General features: G+C 34.0%; 1 protein-coding gene across 3 annotated transcripts in view; it reads left to right on the top strand.

The window, feature by feature from the left end:
* Positions 1–21360, top strand: part of skor2 (SKI family transcriptional corepressor 2) — a 33945-nt gene that overhangs the window by 7994 nt on the left and 4591 nt on the right. For 2 of the 3 annotated variants that reach the window (XM_062032243.1, XM_062032242.1), the window contains exons 3-5: positions 1658–1712; positions 1822–1917; positions 19088–19153. In XM_062032243.1, the coding sequence (XP_061888227.1) occupies positions 1658–1712; positions 1822–1917; positions 19088–19153 (217 nt within the window). The remainder of the gene's footprint in view (positions 1–1657; positions 1713–1821; positions 1918–19087; positions 19154–21360) is intronic. The other variant, XM_062032244.1, reaches the window with a different exon arrangement.

The raw sequence follows: 21360 nt of genomic DNA, 5'->3' as shown, positions 1-21360 counted from the left end.
TCTGATCCCCACGAGAATACTAGGACTCCAAACACTCTGATCCCCACTAGAATACTAGGACTCCAAACAGTCTGATCCCCACTTGAATACTAGGACTCCAAACACTCTGATCCCCACTAGAATACTAAGACTCCAAACACTCTGATCCCCACTAGAATACTAGGACTCCAAACACTCTGATCCCCACTAGAATACTAGGACTCCAAACACTCTGATCCCGACTAGAATACTAAGACTCCAAACACTCTGATCCCCACTAGAATACTAGGACTCCAAACACTCTGATCCCGACTAGAATACTAAGACTCCAAACACTCTGATCCCCACTACAATACTAGGACTCCAAACAGTCTGATCCCCACTAGAAGACTAGGACTCCAAACACTCTGATCCCCACTAGAATACTAGGACTCCAAACACTCTGATCCCCACTAGAATACTAAGACTCCAAACACTCTGATCCCCACTACAATACTAGGTCTCCAAACACTTTGATCCCCACTAGAATACTAAGACTCCAAACACTCTGATCCCCACTAGAATACTAAGACTCCAAACACTCTGATCCCCACTAGAATACTAAGACTCCAAACACTCTGATCCCCACTAAAATACTAGGACTCCAAACACTCTGAGCCCTACTAGAATACTAAGACTCCAAACACTCTGATCCCCACTAGAATACTAGGACTCCAAACAGTCTGATCTTGACTAAAATACTAAGACTCCAAACACTCTGATCCCCACTTGAACACTAGGACTCCAAACACTCTGATCCTGACTAAAATACTAAGACTCCAAACACTCTGATCCCCACTAGAATACTAAGACTCCAAACACTCTGATCCCCACTAGAATACTAGGACTCCAAACACTCTGATCCCCACGAGAATACTAGGACTCCAAACACTCTGATCCCCACTAGAATACTAGGACTCCAAACAGTCTGATCCCCACTTGAATACTAGGACTCCAAACACTCTGATCCCCACTAGAATACTAGGACTCCAAACACTCTGATCCCCACTAGAATACTAGGACTCCAAACACTCTGATCCCCACTAGAATACTAGGACTCCAAACACTCTGATCCCCACTAGAATACTAGGACTCCAAACACTCTGATCCCCACTAGAATACTAGGACTCCAAACAGTCTGATCCCCACGAGAATACTAGGACTCCAAACACTCTGATCCCCACTAGAATACTAGGACTCCAAACAGTCTGATCCCCACTTGAATACTAGGACTCCAAACACTCTGATCCCCACTAGAATACTAAGACTCCAAACACTCTGATCCCCACTAGAATACTAGGACTCCAAACACTCTGATCCCCACTAGAATACTAAGACTCCAAACACTCTGATCCCCACTAGAATACTAGGACTCCAAACACTCTGATCCCCACTAGAATACTAAGACTCCAAACACTCTGATCCCCACTAGAAGACTAGGACTCCAAACACTCTGACCCCCATTAGAATAGACTTTAGTGACGGTGTTTGTCCTCAGCCTGTTAGAACAAGTCTCATCTTTAAGCTGTTGACATTGCATTAATAACTTCTTAGTGTCCATGCATTATTTTGACAAGTATTGCATAAAGTAAACAAACAGAAATGTTGTCACTAATTGCTTCAAAAATGTGATCCCCAGGTGGACAAAAACAGAAATGAAGGACTACCCGCCTACGCAACCAAAGACATTTCAGGTGAGTTTTATAAGTCATCTTTGTTTCACATTGAGAATAATAAAATGTCACGATGTGCTGCTCTCATAATAACTCTAAAAATGTCCTCTGCTTTGTGCTTTTATGACAGCAGCTCAACAAACAGTGGAGGACAACAAAGAGCAGAACGGCTTCTTCGGAGGAGACACCGAGACGTCAGCGCCGGACTACTGGAGGGAAAGCTCAGGTGGGTTTTGTCATTTTTCACTTTTCTAAATGTTGTCAAGCAATGTTGAGATTAAAGCAATTCAATCATTTATTTGTCAATTTTACAAGACTGTATTTGGATTTGACCAAATCTTTCATGGCCTTCAGTGCACCAAAGTGTGTGTGAGTGAATGCATTCATACACTCATTATTATTATTATTATTATGGTCTTTCTTACATTGTTGCAACCCTCTAGGACAGACCTGGGCAAATGAAGGCCCGGGGGCCACATGCGGCCCGTTAAGCTTTTCAATCTGGCCCGCCGGGCATTCCCAAATAATTTTTTTTATATCTTTAAGATGGAAAGTGTAGCTGCCATTATGATGTGCAGTGATGTTTTCTAAGGACCGTAAGTCTTGAACTATACAAAGTATTTCAATGGTTGGAATCTGTGCTTTTGCATGATATTTTAGTGACTAGTGTTGTCCTGATACCAATATTATTTCAATACTTTTCGGTACTTTTCTAAATAAAGGGGACCAGAAAAAATGTCATTGTTGGCTATATTTTAACAACAAATCTTAGGGTGCGGTGGACCGGTACTTTTCAGAGGCGGTATGGTACCGAATATGATTCATTAGTATCGCGGTACTATACTAATACCTGTATACCGTACAACCCTACTAGTTACTATGGTAATCTACGTCACAGCAGGTCAGACGAGGCACCAAGCAGTGTGGGTGTGGCTTGATTGTAAAATATGTGGATTGAGAGGGGGTGTGACGTTCATATGTTCTCAATATTCAGGGTTTTATCGTTCATAGAAAAAATTAAAATTCCATTCCGTTTTTAAGGCGGTCTGTCATAACATTTTTAGCATTCAATCAGACTTTATTGTGAGGTTCTGTATTAGTTTTTCCTGAAAAATAGATATACCGGCTACCAGACAAAAATATTTTCTCTAAATTTGGCCCCCGAGCCAAAATAATTGCCCAGGCCTGCTCTAGGATGCAAGTTTTCACAACTAAAAAACTGAAAAAACACTATCACAATTGTATCCCCAAATCTGTCAGAAAATGTCAATCAAAATTTTTAGGTATGTCCAAACTTTTTGTACCAAGTCAAAAAGTCAATGGTAAATGGTAAATGGGTTGTACTTGTATAGCGCTTTTCTACCTTTTTTTAAGGAACTCAAAGCGCTTTGACACTATTTCCACATTCACCCATTCACACACACACATTCACACACTGATTAAATAAATAAATAAACTTTGTGTTATAGGTAAAAAGAAAACGTGTATAGTTATTAGTTAATGGTATTAAAATGTCCGTCTTGTGTCGTTACTTTACGCCTTTTTAGTCTTCTTTCATACATTTTTGCTGTTGTTTTTAATTCCGACATCTTTAATTGGCCAACTGTGGGCATTGATCCGATACCAAGTCGCCTAAAGTCTACAGGCTGATACCGACACTTGGAATTTGTCAAGCTCATTAAATGATTTTGTCATTTTTGCTTTAAATTGTTTGATTATGAGTTGTTAGGCAAAAAAATAAAAATTATTTTTTCTTAGTGCTGATTACTTTTTTAAATCTGATTAATCACACTTTTTAAATTTGGATTTTTGTATTTATTTATCAGCAAACCTACAGTATTTGTAAACAATTTAACAATTTAAAAACAATTTCAACAAAATAGTACCTAATTTTCCCTGTTATAATACACAATTGATCGAAATCAATACTGCAAAAATAAGTAAATAAAAGCAAAACCTACAGTTTTCTCTCATTCAAACCCTTTGAGTTCCCCCCCAGCCAAGAACATATTGCGAAAACAAAACAAAAAAATATTATTTAATACTACAGAAATTAATGCCGGGCCAGATTGTGGTAAGTGAATTTATGCAAAGTAGGAATTATTAATCATAAATGTAATATTTTCATATGAGAATGAATACAAAACTTTTCAAATAAGGATTTTAACATTACCAGAGCCACCTATGTATGAAACAACACCCATATACTTGCCTTCACACTCTTCTAATTCAATATTGTGTAGCGTCCCGGAAGAGTTGGTGCTGCAGGGAATTCTGGGAATTTGTTCTGTTGTGTTTATGTTGTGTTGCGCTGCAAACATTCTCCCAAAATGTGTTTGTCATTGTTGTTTAGTGTGGTTTCACTATATGGCACATGTTTATGACAGTGTTGTTTGGTGTGGTTTCACTATATGGCACATGTGTATGACAGTGTTGTTTAGTGTGGTTTCACTATATGGCACATGTTTATGACAGTGTTGTTTAGTGTGGTTTCACTATATGGCACATGTTTATGACAGTATTGTTTACAGCGGTTTCACTATATGGCACATGTTTATGACAGTGTTGTTTAGTGTGGTTTCACTATATGGCACATGTTTATGACAGTGTAGTTTGGTGTGGTTTCGCTATATGGCACATGCTTATGACAGTGTAGTTTGGTGTGGTTTCACTATATGACACATGTTTATGACAGTGTAGTTTAGTGTGGTTTCACTATATGGCACATGTTTATGACAGTGTTGTTTAGTGTGGTTTCACTATATGGCACATGTTTATGACAGTGTAGTTTGGTGTGGTTTCGCTATATGGCACATGTTTATGACAGTGTTGTTTACAGCGGTTTCACTATATGGCACATGTTTATGACAGTGTTGTTTAGTGTGGTTTCACTATATGGCACATGTTTATGACAGTGTAGTTTGGTGTGGTTTCGCTATATGGCACATGTTTATGACAGTGTAGTTTGGTGTGGTTTCACTATATGGCACATGTTTATGACAGTGTTGTTTAGTGTGGTTTCACTATATGGCACATGTTTATGACAGTGTTGTTTAGTGTGGTTTCAGTATATGGCACATGTTTATGACAGTGTTGTTTAGTGTGGTTTCACTATATGGCACATATTTATGACAGTGTTGTTTAGTGTGGTTTCACTATATGGCACATGTTTATGACAGTGTTGTTTAGTGTGGTTTCACTATATGGCACATATTTATGACAGTGTTGTTTAGTGTGGTTTCAGTATATGGCACATGTTTATGACAGTGTTGTTTAGTGTGGTTTCACTATATGGCACATATTTATGACAGTGTAGTTTAGTGTGGTTTCACTATATGGCACATGTTTATGACAGTGTAGTTTGGTGTGGTTTCGCTAGCTAAATGGCACATGTTTATGACAGTGTAGTTTATTGTGGTTTCACTATATGGCACATGTTTATGACAGTGTTGTTTAGTGTGGTTTCACTATATGGCACATGTTTATGACAGTGTTGTTTAGTGTGGTTTCACTATATGGCACATGTTTATGACAGTGTTGTTTAGTGTGGTTTCACTATATGGCACATGTTTATGACAGTGTTGTTTAGTGTGGTTTCACTATATGGCACATATTTATGACAGTGTAGTTTAGTGTGGTTTCACTATATGGCACATGTTTATGACAGTGTTGTTTAGTGTGGTTTCACTATATGGCACATGTTTATGACAGTGTAGTTTGGTGTGGTTTCGCTAGCTATAGGGCACATGTTTATGACAGTGTTGTTTAGTGTGGTTTCACTATATGGCACATGCTTATGACAGTGTCGTTTAGTGTGGTTTCACTATATGGCACATGTTTATGACAGTGTTGTTTAGTGTGGTTTCACTATATGGCACATGTTTATGACAGTGTTGTTTAGTGTGGTTTCACTATATGGCACATGTTTATGACAGTGTTGTTTAGTGTGGTTTCACTATATGGCACATGTTTATGACAGTGTTGTTTAGTGTGGTTTCAGTATATGGCACATGTTTATGACAGTGTTGTTTAGTGTGGTTTCACTATATGGCACATGTTTATGACAGTGTTGTTTAGTGTGGTTTCACTATATGGCACATGTTTATGACAGTGTTGCTTAGTGTGGTTTCACTATATGGCACATATTTATGACAGTGTTGTTTAGTGTGGTTTCACTATATGGCACATGTTTATGACAGTGTTGTTTAGTGTGGTTTCACTATATGGCACATGTTTATGACAGTGTTGTTTAGTGTGGTTTCACTATATGGTACATGTTTATGACAGTGTAGTTTGGTGTGGTTTCGCTAGCTATATGGCACATGTTTATGACAGTGTTGTTTAGTGTGGTTTCACTATATGGCACATGTTTATGACAGTGTAGTTTAGTGTGGTTTCACTATATGGCACATGTTTATGACAGTGTTGTTTAGTGTGGTTTCACTATATGGCACATGTTTATGACAGTGTTGTTTAGTGTGGTTTCACTATATGGCACATGTTTATGACAGTGTAGTTTAGTGTGGTTTCACTATATGGCACATGTTTATGACAGTGTTGTTTAGTGTGGTTTCACTATATGGCACATGTTTATGACAGTGTTGTTTAGTGTGGTTTCACTATATGGCACATGTTTATGACAGTGTAGTTTAGTGTGGTTTCACTATATGGCACATGTTTATGACAGTGTTGTTTAGTGTGGTTTCACTATATGGCACATGTTTATGACAGTGTAGTTTAGTGTGGTTTCACTATATGGCACATGTTTATGACAGTGTTGTTTAGTGTGGTTTCACTATATGGCACATGTTCATGACAGTGTTATTTAGTGTGGTTTCACTATATGGCACATGTTTATGACAGTGTAGTTTAGTGTGGTTTCACTATATGGCACAATAAAAAAATACATATTTGTGAAATTTAACAGGAATTATCGATCCGATACTACCTTGTCGATGATGGCTCTCTGTATCGACCTGCCTGTACTCCTATTAGATTGTGCAAGTTTCGACTGGGAAATATCCTCTATTTTTTTGCCCGTCTTTCCCGCGGCGCCCTCCCATTTTGCTTGTTTCCCGTACACTATTTACAATTTTAATGGGGATAAAAGTCGTGGAGTCGGCATGTTTTCCATTGAAAATGTCATCTCAGTGGAGAATATCCCTCATTTGGAGGAGAAGGTCCCCCCACTTCCACCCCCAGGCGGACAGGTGTGCACGTGGACGCTTCTCCCCTCGTTAAGCTGCTTATTAGCGGGATATTGTTCAGATAAGTTCCATTTAAGAACTTGCACACAAAGCAACACTGGAGGTGATTATGACGTGCGCATTTTGTGTGTGTGGACAAGGATAAGGTTAGGTGCACAGCAAAAAGTCAGTGTTCAAAAACAAGGGGAAAAAATACAAAAATGAGGGGTATTTTACTTCAACTAAGCAAAATTATCTGCCAATAGAAGAAGAAAATGTGGCTTGTCAAGACTTTCCAAAACAAGTCAAATGAGCTAACCTCAATGAACCCCAAAATAGCTTAAAATAAGTATATTCTCACTAATAACAAGTGCACTTTTCTTGATAGAAAAAAAAGAGACCTTTTTGCTCAATATGTTGAAAAATATTCTTAAATGAAGTAAATGCTAGTGCCATTATCTTGACATAATGATATGCGCTCGGCATTACATTTCTTGAAAGCAGCAAACTTATAGTAAAAACTAGTTTATTGTTGTTAATGGAAAGGCAACAAGGCAAGCGCTTGTTACTCTCGGGGTCTCATAGCCGCTCAGGCTAATCATATTGTCTAAAAATGCATTTTTCCATGGATAACATGACATCATCGCGCCAAGTGCGTGCTCTTTCAGTCAATTAGTGCGCAAGGAATCTATATATACTGTATATATATTAGGGCTGCAACTAACGATTAATTTGATAATCGATTAATCTGTCGATTATTACTTCGATTAATAATCTGATAAAAGAGACAAACTACATTTCTATCCTATCCAGTATTTTATTGGAAAAAAACAGCATACTGGCACCATACTTATTTTGATTATTGTTTCTCAGCTGTTTGTAAATGTTGCAGTTTATAAATAAAGGTTTAGTAAAAAAAATAAAAACCTCTGCACATGCGCATAGCATAGATCCAACAAATCGATGACTAAATTAATCGGCAACTATTTTAATAATCGATTTTAATCGATTTAATCGATTAGTTGTTGCAGCCCTAATATATATATATATATATATATATACACTACCGTTCAAAAGTTTGGGGTCACATGTAAATGTCCTTATTTTTGAAGGAAAAGCACTGTACTTTTCAATGAAGATAACTTTAAACTAGTCTTAACTTTACAGAAATACACTCTATACATTGCTAATGTGGTAAATGACTATTCTAGCTGCAAATGTCTGCTTTTTGGTGCAATATCTACATAGGTGTATAGAGGCCCATTTCCAGCAACTATCACTCCAGTGTTCTAATGGTACAATGTGTTTGCTCATTGGCTCAGAAGGCTAATTGATGATTAGAAAACCCTTGTGCAATCATGTTCACACATCTGAAAACACTTTAGCTCCTTACAGAAGCTACAAAACTGACCTTCCTTTGAGCAGATTGAGTTTCTGGAGCATCACATTTGTGGGCTCAATTAAACGCTCAAAATGGCCAGAAAAAGAGAACTTTCATCTGAAACTCCACAGTCTATTCTTGTTCTTACAAATGAAGGCTATTCCACTAAATTGTTTGGGTGACCCCAAACTTTTGAACGGTAGTGTATATATATATATATATATATATATATATATATATATATATATATATATATATATATATATATATATATATATATATATATATATATATATATATATATATATATATATATATATATATATATATATATATATATATATTAGGGCTGCAACTAACGGTTAATTTGATAATCAATTAATCTGTCGATTATTACTTCGATTAATAATCGGATAAAAGAGACAAACTACATTTCTATCCTATCCAGTATTTTATTGGAAAAAAACAGCATACTGGCACAATACTTATTTTGATTATTGTTTCTCAGCTGTTTGTAAATGTTGCAGTTTATAAATAAAGGTTTAGTAAAAAAAACAAAAAATAGAAAATAAAATAAAAACCTCTGCGCATGCGCATAGCATAGATCCAACGAATCGATGACTAAATTAATTGGCAACTATTTTTATAATCGATTTTAATCGATTTAATTGATTAGTTGTTGCAGCCCTAATATATATATATATATTAGGGATGTCCGATAATGGCTTTTTGACGATATCCGATATGCCGATATTGTCCAACTCTTTAATTACCGATACCGATATCAACCGATACAGATATCAACTGATATATACAGTCGTGGAATTAACACATTATTATGCCTAATTTGGACAACCAGGTATGGTGAAGATAAGGTACTTTTTAAAAAAATGAATCAAATAAAATAAGATAAATAAATTAAAAACATTTTCTTGAATACAAAAGAAAGTACAACAATATAAAAACAATTACATAGAAACTAGTAATTAATGAAAATTTGTAAAATGAAGTGTTAAAGGTTAGTACTATTAGTGGAGCAGCAGCACGCACAATCATGTGTGCTTACGGACTGTATCCCTTGCAGACTGTATTGATATATATATTGATATATAATGTAGGAAGCAGAATATTAATAACCGAAAGAAACAACACTTTTGTGTGAATGAGTGTAAATGGGGGAGGGAGGTTTTTTGGCTTGGTGCACTAATTGTAAGTGTATCTTGTGTTTTTTATGTGGATTTAATAAATAAATTTAAAAAATTTAAAAAAAACACCGATACTGATAATAAAAAAAAACGATACCGATAATTTCCAATATTACATTTTAACGCATTTATCGGCCGATAATATCGGCAGACCGATATTATCGGACAAAATAATATATATATATATATATATATATATATATATATATATATATATATATATATATATATATATATATATATATATATATATATATATATATATATATATATATATATATATATATATATATATATATATATATATATATATATATATATATATATATATATATATATATATATATATATATATATATATATATATATATATATATATATATATATATATATATATATGATTTTGCAGTAAGATGAAATATGTCAAATAAGGGTGATATTTGCTTATTTTCTGTCTGATAAGATCATTCTTCTCACTAAGCAGATTTGATGTTAGAGTGTTTTACTTGTTTTAAGTGTTTTGCTCCTAAATGATGTCAGTAAGATATTACAGCTTGTTGCTGAGATTTGATGAGCTATATTGAGTAAAACATGCTTGAAACTAGAATATCAAGTGTTGCAAAGCTGTGTCATCAACACTCACAAGTAGAAAACTACTTTTTTAAAGTCATCATTTCTTACTTCAAGCATGAAATAAAAAAATCATGACTTTGACACAATTGTGTCTCATAATTAAAACAGATGACAGCCAAATGGACTTTGCTGTTTTATTTTCAATGAAACAATAGAAAACACGTACTCATATAGTAGTACAGTTGGCACAGTACAGTAAACTGACAGTTAATATTTAAACATTTGACATTCCTAACTATTTTGAACAGAAATAGTTCATGCACATTCAGATAAATTCTTCAAAATTACAATTAAAAACATTTTTGTCCGGGGGCCGGGCTGTATATATGCGCACTAATTGACTGAAAGAGCACGCACTTGGCGCGATGATGTCATGTTATCCATGGAAAAATGCATTTTTAGACAATATGATTAGCCTGAGCGGCTAGGAGACCCCGAGAGTAACAAGCGCTTGCCTTGTTGCCTTTCCATTAAGAACAATAAACTAGTTTTTAGTATAAGTTTGCTGGTTTGAAGAAATGTAATGCCGAGTGCATATCATTATGTCAAGATAATGGCACTAGCATTTACTTCATTTAAGAATATTTTTCAACATATTGAGCAAAAAGGTCTCTTCTTTTTTTCTACCAAGAAAAGTGCACTTGTTATTAGTGAGAATATACTTATTTTAAGCTATTTTGGGGTTCATTGAAGTTAGCTAATTTTACTTGTTTTGCAAAGTCTTGACAAGCCACATTTTCTTGTTCTATTGGCAGATAATTTAGCTTAGTTCACATAAAATACCCCTCATTTTTGCCTGTTTTTTCTTGTTTTTGAACACTGACTTTGTGCAGTGTACACATACTGTCTGTCTTCGCTGTATAGAAATAACACAATTGTTTAATTGGCTAACCTTAGCCGGCTTAGTGTAAACGGGGCCTAGCAGCCGAGTTGTCGCCGAGTCCTGGGCTCTCCAGGGGGCCGTTATAGTTCAAGAAGGAAACATCAGCAGCACCAATATCGCCGCAGACATAATTGCCTTTTTTTTTTTCCCCCTCCTTTCTCGGTGCTTAGGAGAGGGGAAGAGAAGAAAAAAAAGCCTTGCTGTTTGAAAAAGATCACGGCTTATTGCCTTTTTATATCTGTCAGGAAGACATTAAAAGTGCTTTATGACATCTGTGCCAACGTTTATATCTCGCACGCACACACGCCGTAATGATCCCCGCACATAATGTGGAATGTATTTCCAAAAATTACACGAAACAAATTAAATGAGACCACCTTTCCCCCCTGATTGCCAAACGTCTCCCTGGGCGCTGGCGAAGCTCGACGTGATTAGAAGGCCTGACTCCTCTGAGGACCCCCCCACACCCCCCTCCCCCACCCCATACCTCCACTGTCTTTAAACTCTCTCTGTTTCCAGAGAGAGAGAGAGGAGAGAAAAAAAATAATCTAATTTTCCATTTATGTAATGCAAACCGCTTTGGCTTTGACTATTCACGGTTAATTGACTGTCAAACGAGGTTGTTATCCTCGGGCACTGTCTGCAAATGTGCTTGTCAAATGAGACAGAGAGAGGAGAGAGAAGGAGAAAGTCTCTGCTCCAGATGAGAGAAAGGAGCATAGGCGGGTTTAGGAGAGCGCTTCATTATCACAAACACATGCGTGACGTGCACTTTTTTCTCAGTTGGCGTCTGACGATGTCGTGTGGAACAAACATCTAATGTCTGCCTTGTTCAAGCAGGGGCGTAGCACCACATTCTGGGGGCCCACACCCAATGTTTCCCCCCCCACACACACACACACATAATATGCATAAAAGGAATTATTATAGTGATATATATATAGTGGTATATTATAGTGAGCCTGGCCTAAAATGTGATTTTTTTATCCCCCTACTTTTTAGAGAAACCATTTAATTCAAATGACAGAGCTATAGAAGTCAACAACGTTTATATTCTGACTTAAAACACTACTTTTAACGTGTTAATTGCTGTTAAAGTGTAAAAAGAAGTCAACAATGTTTATATTCTGACTTAAAAACACTATTTTTAATGTGTTAATTGCTGTTAAAGTGTAAAAAGAAGTCAACAAGATTTATATTCTGACTTGCATGCATTACCTTTTGCACTATATTAATTTATATCATTATGTGTTGTCAACTTTGTACTTTTTTATGTCATTGCCTGAAATAAATAAATAAATGGGGAAAAAAATTAGATGACTTAAAAACACTATTTTTAATGTGTTAATTGCTGTTAAAGTGTAATAAGAAGTCAACAATGTTTATATTCTGACTTGAAAACACTATTTTTAACGTGTTAATTGCTGTTAAAGTGTAAAAAGAAGTCAAAAATGTTTATATTCTGACTTAAAAACACTATTTTTAACGTGTTAATTGCTGTTAAAGTGTAAAAAGAAGTCAACAATGTTTATATTCTGACTTGCATGCATTACATACTACACATTACCTTTTGCACTACATTAATTTATATCATTATGTGTTGTCAACTTTGTACTTTTTTTATGTCATTGCCTGAAATAAATAAATAAATGGGGGAAAAAAATGAAATGACTTAAAAACACTATTTTTAATGTGTTAATTGCTGTTAAAATGTAATAAGAAGTCAACCATGTTTATATTCTGAATTAAAAACACTATTTTCAACTTGGTAATTGCTTTTAAAGCGTAAAAAGAAGTCAACAATGTTTATATTCTGACTTGAAAACACTATTTTTAACGTGTTAATTGCTGTTAAAGTGTAATAAGAAGTCAACAATGTTTATATTCTGAATTAAAAACACTATTTTCAACTTGGTAATTGCTTTTAAAGCGTAGAAAGAAGTCAACAATGATCATATTCTGACTTAAAAACACAATGTTTACCTTAATTGCTGTTAAAGTGTAAAAATAAGTCAATAATGTTTATATTCTCACTTAAAAACACAATTTTTAACTTAATTGCTGTTAAAGTGTAAAACAATGTCAAAATTTGTTTATATTCTGACCCAAAAACACTATTTTTAACTTGTTAATTGCTGTTCAATTGTAAAAAAGAAGTCAACAATGTTTATATTCTGAATTAAAAACAATATTTTTAACTTAATTGCTGTTAAAGTGTAAAAAAATGTCAAAATGTGTTTATATTCTGACCTAAAAACACTATTTTTAACTTGTTAATTGCTGTTAAAGTGTAAAAAGAAGTCAACAATGTTTATATTCTGAATTAAAAACACTATTTTCAACTTTTAAAGTGTAAATAGAAGTCAACAATGTTCATATTCTGACTTAAAAACACTTTTTTTTAACTTAATTGCTGGTAAAGTGTAAAAATAAGTCAATAATGTTTATATTCTGACTTAAAAACACAATTTTTAACTTAATTGCTGTTAAAGTGTAAAAATAAGTCAATAATGTTTATATTCTGACTTAAAAACACTATTTTTGACTTAATTGCTGTTAAAGTATAAAAAAATGTCAAAATGTGTTTATATTCTGACTTAAAAACACTATTTTTAACTTGTTAATTGCTTTTAAAGTGTAAAAAGAAGGCAACAATGTTTATATTCTGAATCAAAAACACTATGTTCAACTTTTAAAGTGTAAATAGAAGTCAACAATGTTCATATTCTGACTTAAAAACACTTTTTTTAACTTAATTGCTGTTAAAGTGTAAAAATAGGTCAATAATGTTTATATTCTGACTTAGAAACACTATTTTTAACTTGTTAATTGCTGTTAAAGTGTAATAAGAAGGCAACAATGTTTATGTTTATGTTTGGGGATGGCGTGGCGCAGTTGGGAGCGTGGCCGTGCCAGCAACCTGAGAGTTCCTGGTTCGATCCCCACCTTCTACCAACCTCGTCACGTCCGTTGTGTCCTTGAGCAAGACGCTTCACCCTTGCTCCTGATGGGTGGTGGTTAGCGCCTTGCATGGCAGCTCCCGCCATCAGTGTGTGAATGTGGAAATAGTGTCAAAGCGCTTTGAGTACCTTGAAGGTAAAAAAGCGCTATACAAGTATAACCCATTTATCATTCATTCATATTCTGAATTAAAAACACTATTTTCAACTTGGTAATTGCTTTTAAAGCGTAAAAAGAAGTCAACAATGATCATATTCTGACTTAAAAACACAATTTTTAACTTAATTGCTGTTAAAGTGTAAAAATTGTCAAAATGTGTTTATATTCTGACCCAAAAACACTATTTTTTAACTTGTTAATTGCTGTTTAATTGTAAAAAGAAGTCAACAATGTTTATATTCTGAATTAAAAACACTATTTTCAACTTTTAAAGTGTAAATAGAAGTCAACAATGTTCATATTCTGACTTAAAAACACTTTTTTTTTTAACTTAATTGCTGTTAAAGTGTAAAAATAAGTCAATAATGTTTATATTCTGACTTAAAAACACAATTTTTGACTTACTTGCTGTTAAAGTATAAAAAAATGTCAAAATTTGTTTATATTCTGACTAAAAACACTATTTTTAACTTGTTAATTGCTGTTAAAGTGTAAAAAAAAGGCAACAATGTTTATATTCTGAATCAAAAACACTATTTTTAATGTAATTGCTGTTAAAGTGTAAAAAAATGTCAACAATGTTTATATTTTGAATTAAAAACACTATTTTCAACTTTTAAAGCGTAAATAGATATCAACAATGTTCATATTCTGACTTAAAAACACTTTTTTTTAAACTTAATTGCTGTTAAAGTGTAAAAATAAGTAAATAATGTTTATATTCTGACTTAGAAACACTATTTTTAACAACACACACTCCAATATACATATAAATATATATATATATATATATATATATATATATATATATTTAAGATTTTTACAGAAAGTGCTTACAAATTCAATATAAAGTGGCCAGAAAATGAATGTAAATAAACAACCATGAATATGATTATAAAGATAACATATACAATATTTCCCTTCACTTATAAAGTCGAGATGATCAGATACGATAATACAAATCATAATAACACATTTGTGTTTGTTTATTTGAAGGACAATGTGCGGTTACATTAAGAAGATGGCTGCACCACATTTAGCACTGTGCTCGTTTCCATCTGTAGTCCTTTTGTTGGTACTTTGACTTAACTTTTAACATCCACAATTGGAAGGATTGAAAATACACAACAATATTAAAATGACATAGTGATAATAAATGTAAAATACACAGAGGGCATGTGAGTCAAAATGTCAAAATGTGTTTATATTCTGACCTAAAAACACTATTTTTAACTTGTTAATTGCTGTTAAAGTGTAAAAAGAAGTCAACAATGTTTATATTCTGAATTACCTTGAGTTACAGTATTTTAGCAGCGTATTTCAAGTGCAGAAGTCATCATTATTAGTACGATCATATTATCACTAAAGTCAGTGTTTCTCATAAACTGCCAAGATACCTGTGGCGGTGGGGGCGTGGCCATGGGCGTGGTCACCATGACATCATCGAGCAATTTGCATAATTGACTACAATGATATGATTTTCTCTAAAAAGGCTCAAAAAATGTATACTTACTAATTAATAATAACAGTTTTGTTTTAAACGTCCATCCATCCATCCATTTTACAATATAATTACAACACTTTATGTACATATTTATATACAGATTTGAACAATAAGTTATTCACTGAAATATATTTATTAATTGTGGTTCTTACAAAAAATATATCTTATAAAATATAAAAGCTAAAATGTCTCTTAAAGCTCTGCCCCTTTAATTAGTGCATACTAAATCATTTAACTTTAGCCTACTACTACAAGCATATTATTTACCAGCAACATAAAGTGAAACAGAGGCAGAGGTGTCCTGCCACAGTCAGTAACAAATAAACAGAAAACAGTAGTGGTCAAATAGAAATAAGGCAACAAGAGAAGTATCCTACACTTCTCTTTTGTAAAGTAAATGTGAACAGCCTATATGGGCATCTACATCTACTATAGGATTTGCCTGAGAAGCTGGACAGGACAAAAAAAAAATATATATATATATATATATATATTTTTTTTTTTTTAAATTTGTGGCGGACGTAATTCTTTCGTGGCGGGCCGCCACAAATAAATTAATGTGTGGGAAACACTGAATGTGCATCTCCTGGGCCTCTGTTTCCAACTTTAATCAGGGGTCTTTGAACGCACCACGGTTATGTGCAATGAGAAGCAAAACTTCAACTTAACTTTCTCCTGCGCTGCCACAGATCGATTCATCACATATTTACCTTTGTTCTGTCACCTCATCCCTGGTAGAACATGTCGGTGCGGTGTGTGAACGTTTAAATGGGAGTTTAGATGATGTCACGACGTTTGTGTTCCATGCTGGTGGAAGTAACCAAGTTGCATGTTTGATACGGAGGTGTAGGTGTAGTCTTTCTTCATTTTGCAATATACCATACCAACATTATTTATAAAAGCCTTTATGTCATGATCTGTGGTCTGGATCATGTTTTTGTTATTTTAGTTCCTGTTTTTGTGCATCCTTGTTTAGTTTCCATGACGACTGATTAGTTTCACCTGCCTCATGCACCTGCTCTAATTAGAGACTATTATTTAAGCCTGTTTTTGCCAGTTAGTCGTCCTGGCGCCATCGCTTGTTTTCATGCGTTACCATAGTTCTTGCTGCTCTTTTCTTGCCACAGTAAGTCTTGCTTATTTCATGCGACTCCATAGTTAATGCTATTTGTTTCATGCCATAGTTTAGTGAGGTTTTCATGTCCATAATTTAGTGAGGTTTTCATGCCATAGTTCAGTGAGGTTTTCATGCCATAGTTTAGTGAGGTTTTCATGCCATAGTTTAGTGAGGTTTTCATGTCCATAGTTTAGTGAGGCTTTCATGTCCATAGTTTAGTGAGGTTTTCATGCCATAGTTTAGTGAGGTTTTCATGCCATAGTTTAGTGAGGTTTTCATGTCCATAGTTTAGTGAGGTTTTCATGTCCATAGTTTAGTGAGGTTTTCATGCCATAGTTTAGTGAGGTTTTCATGCCATAGTTTAGTGAGGTTTTCATGTCCATAATTTAGTGAGGTTTTCATGCCATAGTTTAGTGAGGTTTTCATGTCCATAGTTTAGTGAGGTTTTCATGCCATAGTTTAGTGAGGTTTTCATGCCATAGTTTAGTGAGGTTTTCATGCCATAATTTAGTGAGGTTTTCATGTCCATAGTTTAGTGAGGTTTTCATGTCCATAGTTTAGTGAGGTTTTCATGCCATAGTTTAGTGAGGTTTTCATGCCATAGTTTAGTGAGGTTTTCATGCCATAATTTAGTGAGGTTTTCATGTCCATAGTTTAGTGAGGTTTTCATGTCCATAGTTTAGTGAGGTTTTCATGCCATAGTTTAGTGAGGTTTTCATGCCATAATTTAGTGAGGTTTTCATGCCATAGTTTAGTGAGGTTTTCATGCCATAGTTTAGTGAGGTTTTCATGCCATAATTTAGTGAGGTTTTCATGTCCATAGTTTAGTGAGGTTTTCATGTCCATAGTTTAGTGAGGTTTTCATGCCATAGTTTAGTGAGGTTTTCATGCCATAATTTAGTGAGGTTTTCATGTCCATAGTTTAGTGAGGTTTTCATGTCCATAGTTTAGTGAGGTTTTCATGCCATAGTTTAGTGAGGTTTTCATGCCATAGTTTAGTGAGGTTTTCATGTCCATAATTTAGTGAGGTTTTCATGCCATAGTTTAGTGAGGTTTTCATGTCCATAGTTTAGTGAGGTTTTCATGCCATAGTTTAGTGAGGTTTTCATGCCATAGTTTAGTGAGGTTTTCATGCCATAATTTAGTGAGGTTTTCATGTCCATAGTTTAGTGAGGTTTTCATGTCCATAGTTTAGTGAGGTTTTCATGCCATAGTTTAGTGAGGTTTTCATGCCATAGTTTAGTGAGGTTTTCATGCCATAATTTAGTGAGGTTTTCATGTCCATAGTTTAGTGAGGTTTTCATGTCCATAGTTTCGTGAGGTTTTCATGCCATAGTTTAGTGAGGTTTTCATGCCATAGTTTAGTGAGGTTTTCATGCCATAATTTAGTGAGGTTTTCATGTCCATAGTTTAGTGAGGTTTTCATGTCCATAGTTTAGTGAGGTTTTCATGCCATAGTTTAGTGAGGTTTTCATGCCATAATTTAGTGAGGTTTTCATGTCCATAGTTTAGTGAGGTTTTCATGTCCATAGTTTAGTGAGGTTTTCATGTCAATAGTTTCGTGTTTCATGTCTTGAGTTGTTTTGCCTCGTGTGAACGGCACGCTTTCCTTTTGTTTTGGTTCCTGTCATTTCTGCTGTGTAGGATTAATTGATTTTAAAATATGTTCCTACCTGTTACCCTTGTCCGGAAAAGTCACTTTGCATCTCGGGAGAACAAACTTTGCAGCCAGCTGCGAAACCCCCCCCCCCTCCCGTCATGACACTTTAAAAACAACCACAGTTGAAGAACAAAGGGCTGGAGACCACAAAGAAATACAGACAAAATGTGTATTGTCTGTGACGCCCCTTCTTATATATTGCACAATATCATTATTGTATGGTCCTAATACTGCGTGGTCTGGCCTCATTTTCAGTTTAAAAAAAAAGTCTGACCATTTCCAGTCATTCAAAAGAAGAGCAAAAGTACAATTGCCTAAATATTTTCAAACTTAGCTTCCCCACTGCAACTTTTGCTCTCCTTATTTCATCAAAGCCTCCTAATGTTCTTTTTTCATGACCACAACGTTGAAAAGTTGTTTGTGTTCCTGAGGATGCACTGACACCTACAGGCCACATCTTGAACTACTGCTCAGCACTCAAGAAGACGCTGATCAATTGGGGCTTTTTAATGTCCTGTATCACTTAGCCTCATTGGGGTCCTGGGTTCTATTCCGGCTGACTTTGAGGGGTCCATATGAGTGGTCACCTTAAATGTCAGGATGTGATGACGACACCCTCCAACTCCACACTGACATGTCAACCTCCAGCTCCTGAAAAACTCATCCATTGGATATTTATTCATGTGAAACTGTCTTTGTGTCTTCAGGAGATCAAAGTCAAGGAGCTGCTTCTCCGGTCACGCTAAAGAAGGACGTGGAGAACATGGAGAAAGGTAAACAACAACTTCATTTACCTGAGCTTCATTTACCATGAATTGATTAACGTGGACCCCGACTTAAACAAGTTGAACAACTTATTGGGGTGTTACCATTTAGTGGTCAATTGTACGGAATATGTACTGTACTGTGCAATTTACTAATACAAGTTTCAATCAATCAAAGCTAGAAGCAAGTTGTTATAAATGTCAAATTGAATGTAAAAATGTTATATTTTGACAATGTTGAGTTTGCGTTTGCTTACAGGGAGTTGCTCTTTGTGTTGCCCAATGTGTGTTTGTCATTGTTGTGTCTGCACTTGTGTTGTAGTTTGTGTACTTTCTAGACTGTTGTCATTTATTTCACTCTTAGCTGCACGGGCCACAAAATATGGGCGTTTGAGACCCTCGATTTACAATATCTACACTGCAAAAATTGAAATCTAAGTAAGATGAAATATCTCATAAGGGTGATATTTGCTTATTTTCTGTCTGATAAGATCATTCTTCTCACTAAGCAGATTTTACGTTAGAGTGTTTGACTTGTTTGAAGTGTTTTGCTCCTAAATGATCTCAGTGAGATATTACAGCTTGTTGCTGAGATTTGATGAGCTATATCAGTGTTTCCCATAAACTGCCAAGATACCTGTGGCGGTGGGGGCGTGGCTATGGGCGTGGTCACCATGATATCATCAAGTAATTTGCATAATTTACTACAATGATATAATTTCCCCAAAAAAGGCTCAAAAAATGTATACTTACTAATTAATAATAACAGTTTTGTTTTAAACGTCCATCCATTTTACAATATAATTACAACACTTTATGTACATATTTATATACAGATTTGAACAATAAGTTATTCACTGAAATATATTTATTAATTGTGGTTCTTACAAAAAATATATCTTATAAAATATAAAAGCTAAAATGTCTCTTAAAGCTCTGCCCCTTTAATTAGTGCATACTAAATAATTTAACTTTAGCCTACTACTACAAGCATATTATTTACCAGCAACATAAAGTGAAACAGAGGCAGAGGTGTCCTGCCACAGTCAGTAACAAATAAACAGAAAACAGTAGTGGTCAAATAGAAATAAGGCAACAAGAGAAGTATCCTACACTTCTCTTTTGTAAAGTAAATGTGAACAGCCTATATGGGCATCTACATCAACTATATGATTTGCCTGAGAAGCTGGACAGGACAAAAAATAAAAATAAATTTTTTTTTAAAAAAACTAAAAAATCTATTTGTGGCGGACGTAATTCTTTCATGGCGGGTCGCCACAAATAAATGAATGTGTGGGAAACACTGTATATTGAGTAAAACATGCTTGAAACTAGAATATCAAGTGTTGCAAAGCTGTGTCATCAACACTCACAAGTAGAAAACTACTTTTTTAAAGTCATCATTTCTTATTTCGAGCATGTAAATAAAAAATCCTGACTTTGACACAATTGTGTCTCATAATTAAAACAGATGACAGCCAAATGGACTTTGCTGTTTTATTTCCAATGAAACAATAGAACATACATACTCATATAGTAGTACAGTTGGCACAGTACAGTAAAATGACAGTTAATATTTAAACATTTAACATGTGACATTAAATATATATATATATATATATATATATATATATATATATATATATATATATATATATATATATATATATATATATATATATATATATATATATGTGTGTACGTATATGTGTATATATATATGTATATATGTATATGTGTATGTATATATGTATATATATATATATGTGTGTGTATATATATGTGTGTATATATATATATATATATGTGTGTGTATATATATGTGTGTATATATATATATATATATATATATATATATATATATATATATATATATATATATATATATATATATATATATATATATATATGTGTGTGTATATATATATATATATATATATATATATATATACACAGTATACGTGTGTATATGTATATGAGCAGCTCGTAGACCCCGAGAGTAATAAGCAGTTGCCTTGTTGCCTTTCAATTATGAACAATAAATTAGTTTTTAGTATAAGTTTGCTGGTTTCAAGAAATGTAATGCAATTTGTAATCATTGTATGTATTATATATATATATATATATATATATATATATATATATATATATATATATATATATATATATATATATATATATATATATATATATATATATATATATATATATATATA

This window comes from Entelurus aequoreus, linkage group LG21 (assembly GCF_033978785.1).
Source record: "Entelurus aequoreus isolate RoL-2023_Sb linkage group LG21, RoL_Eaeq_v1.1, whole genome shotgun sequence".
NCBI classification, from domain to species: domain Eukaryota; kingdom Metazoa; phylum Chordata; class Actinopteri; order Syngnathiformes; family Syngnathidae; genus Entelurus; species Entelurus aequoreus.
The sequence above is the reverse complement of the archived record's forward strand: the minus strand, read 5'-3'. Positions and strand labels throughout refer to the sequence as shown.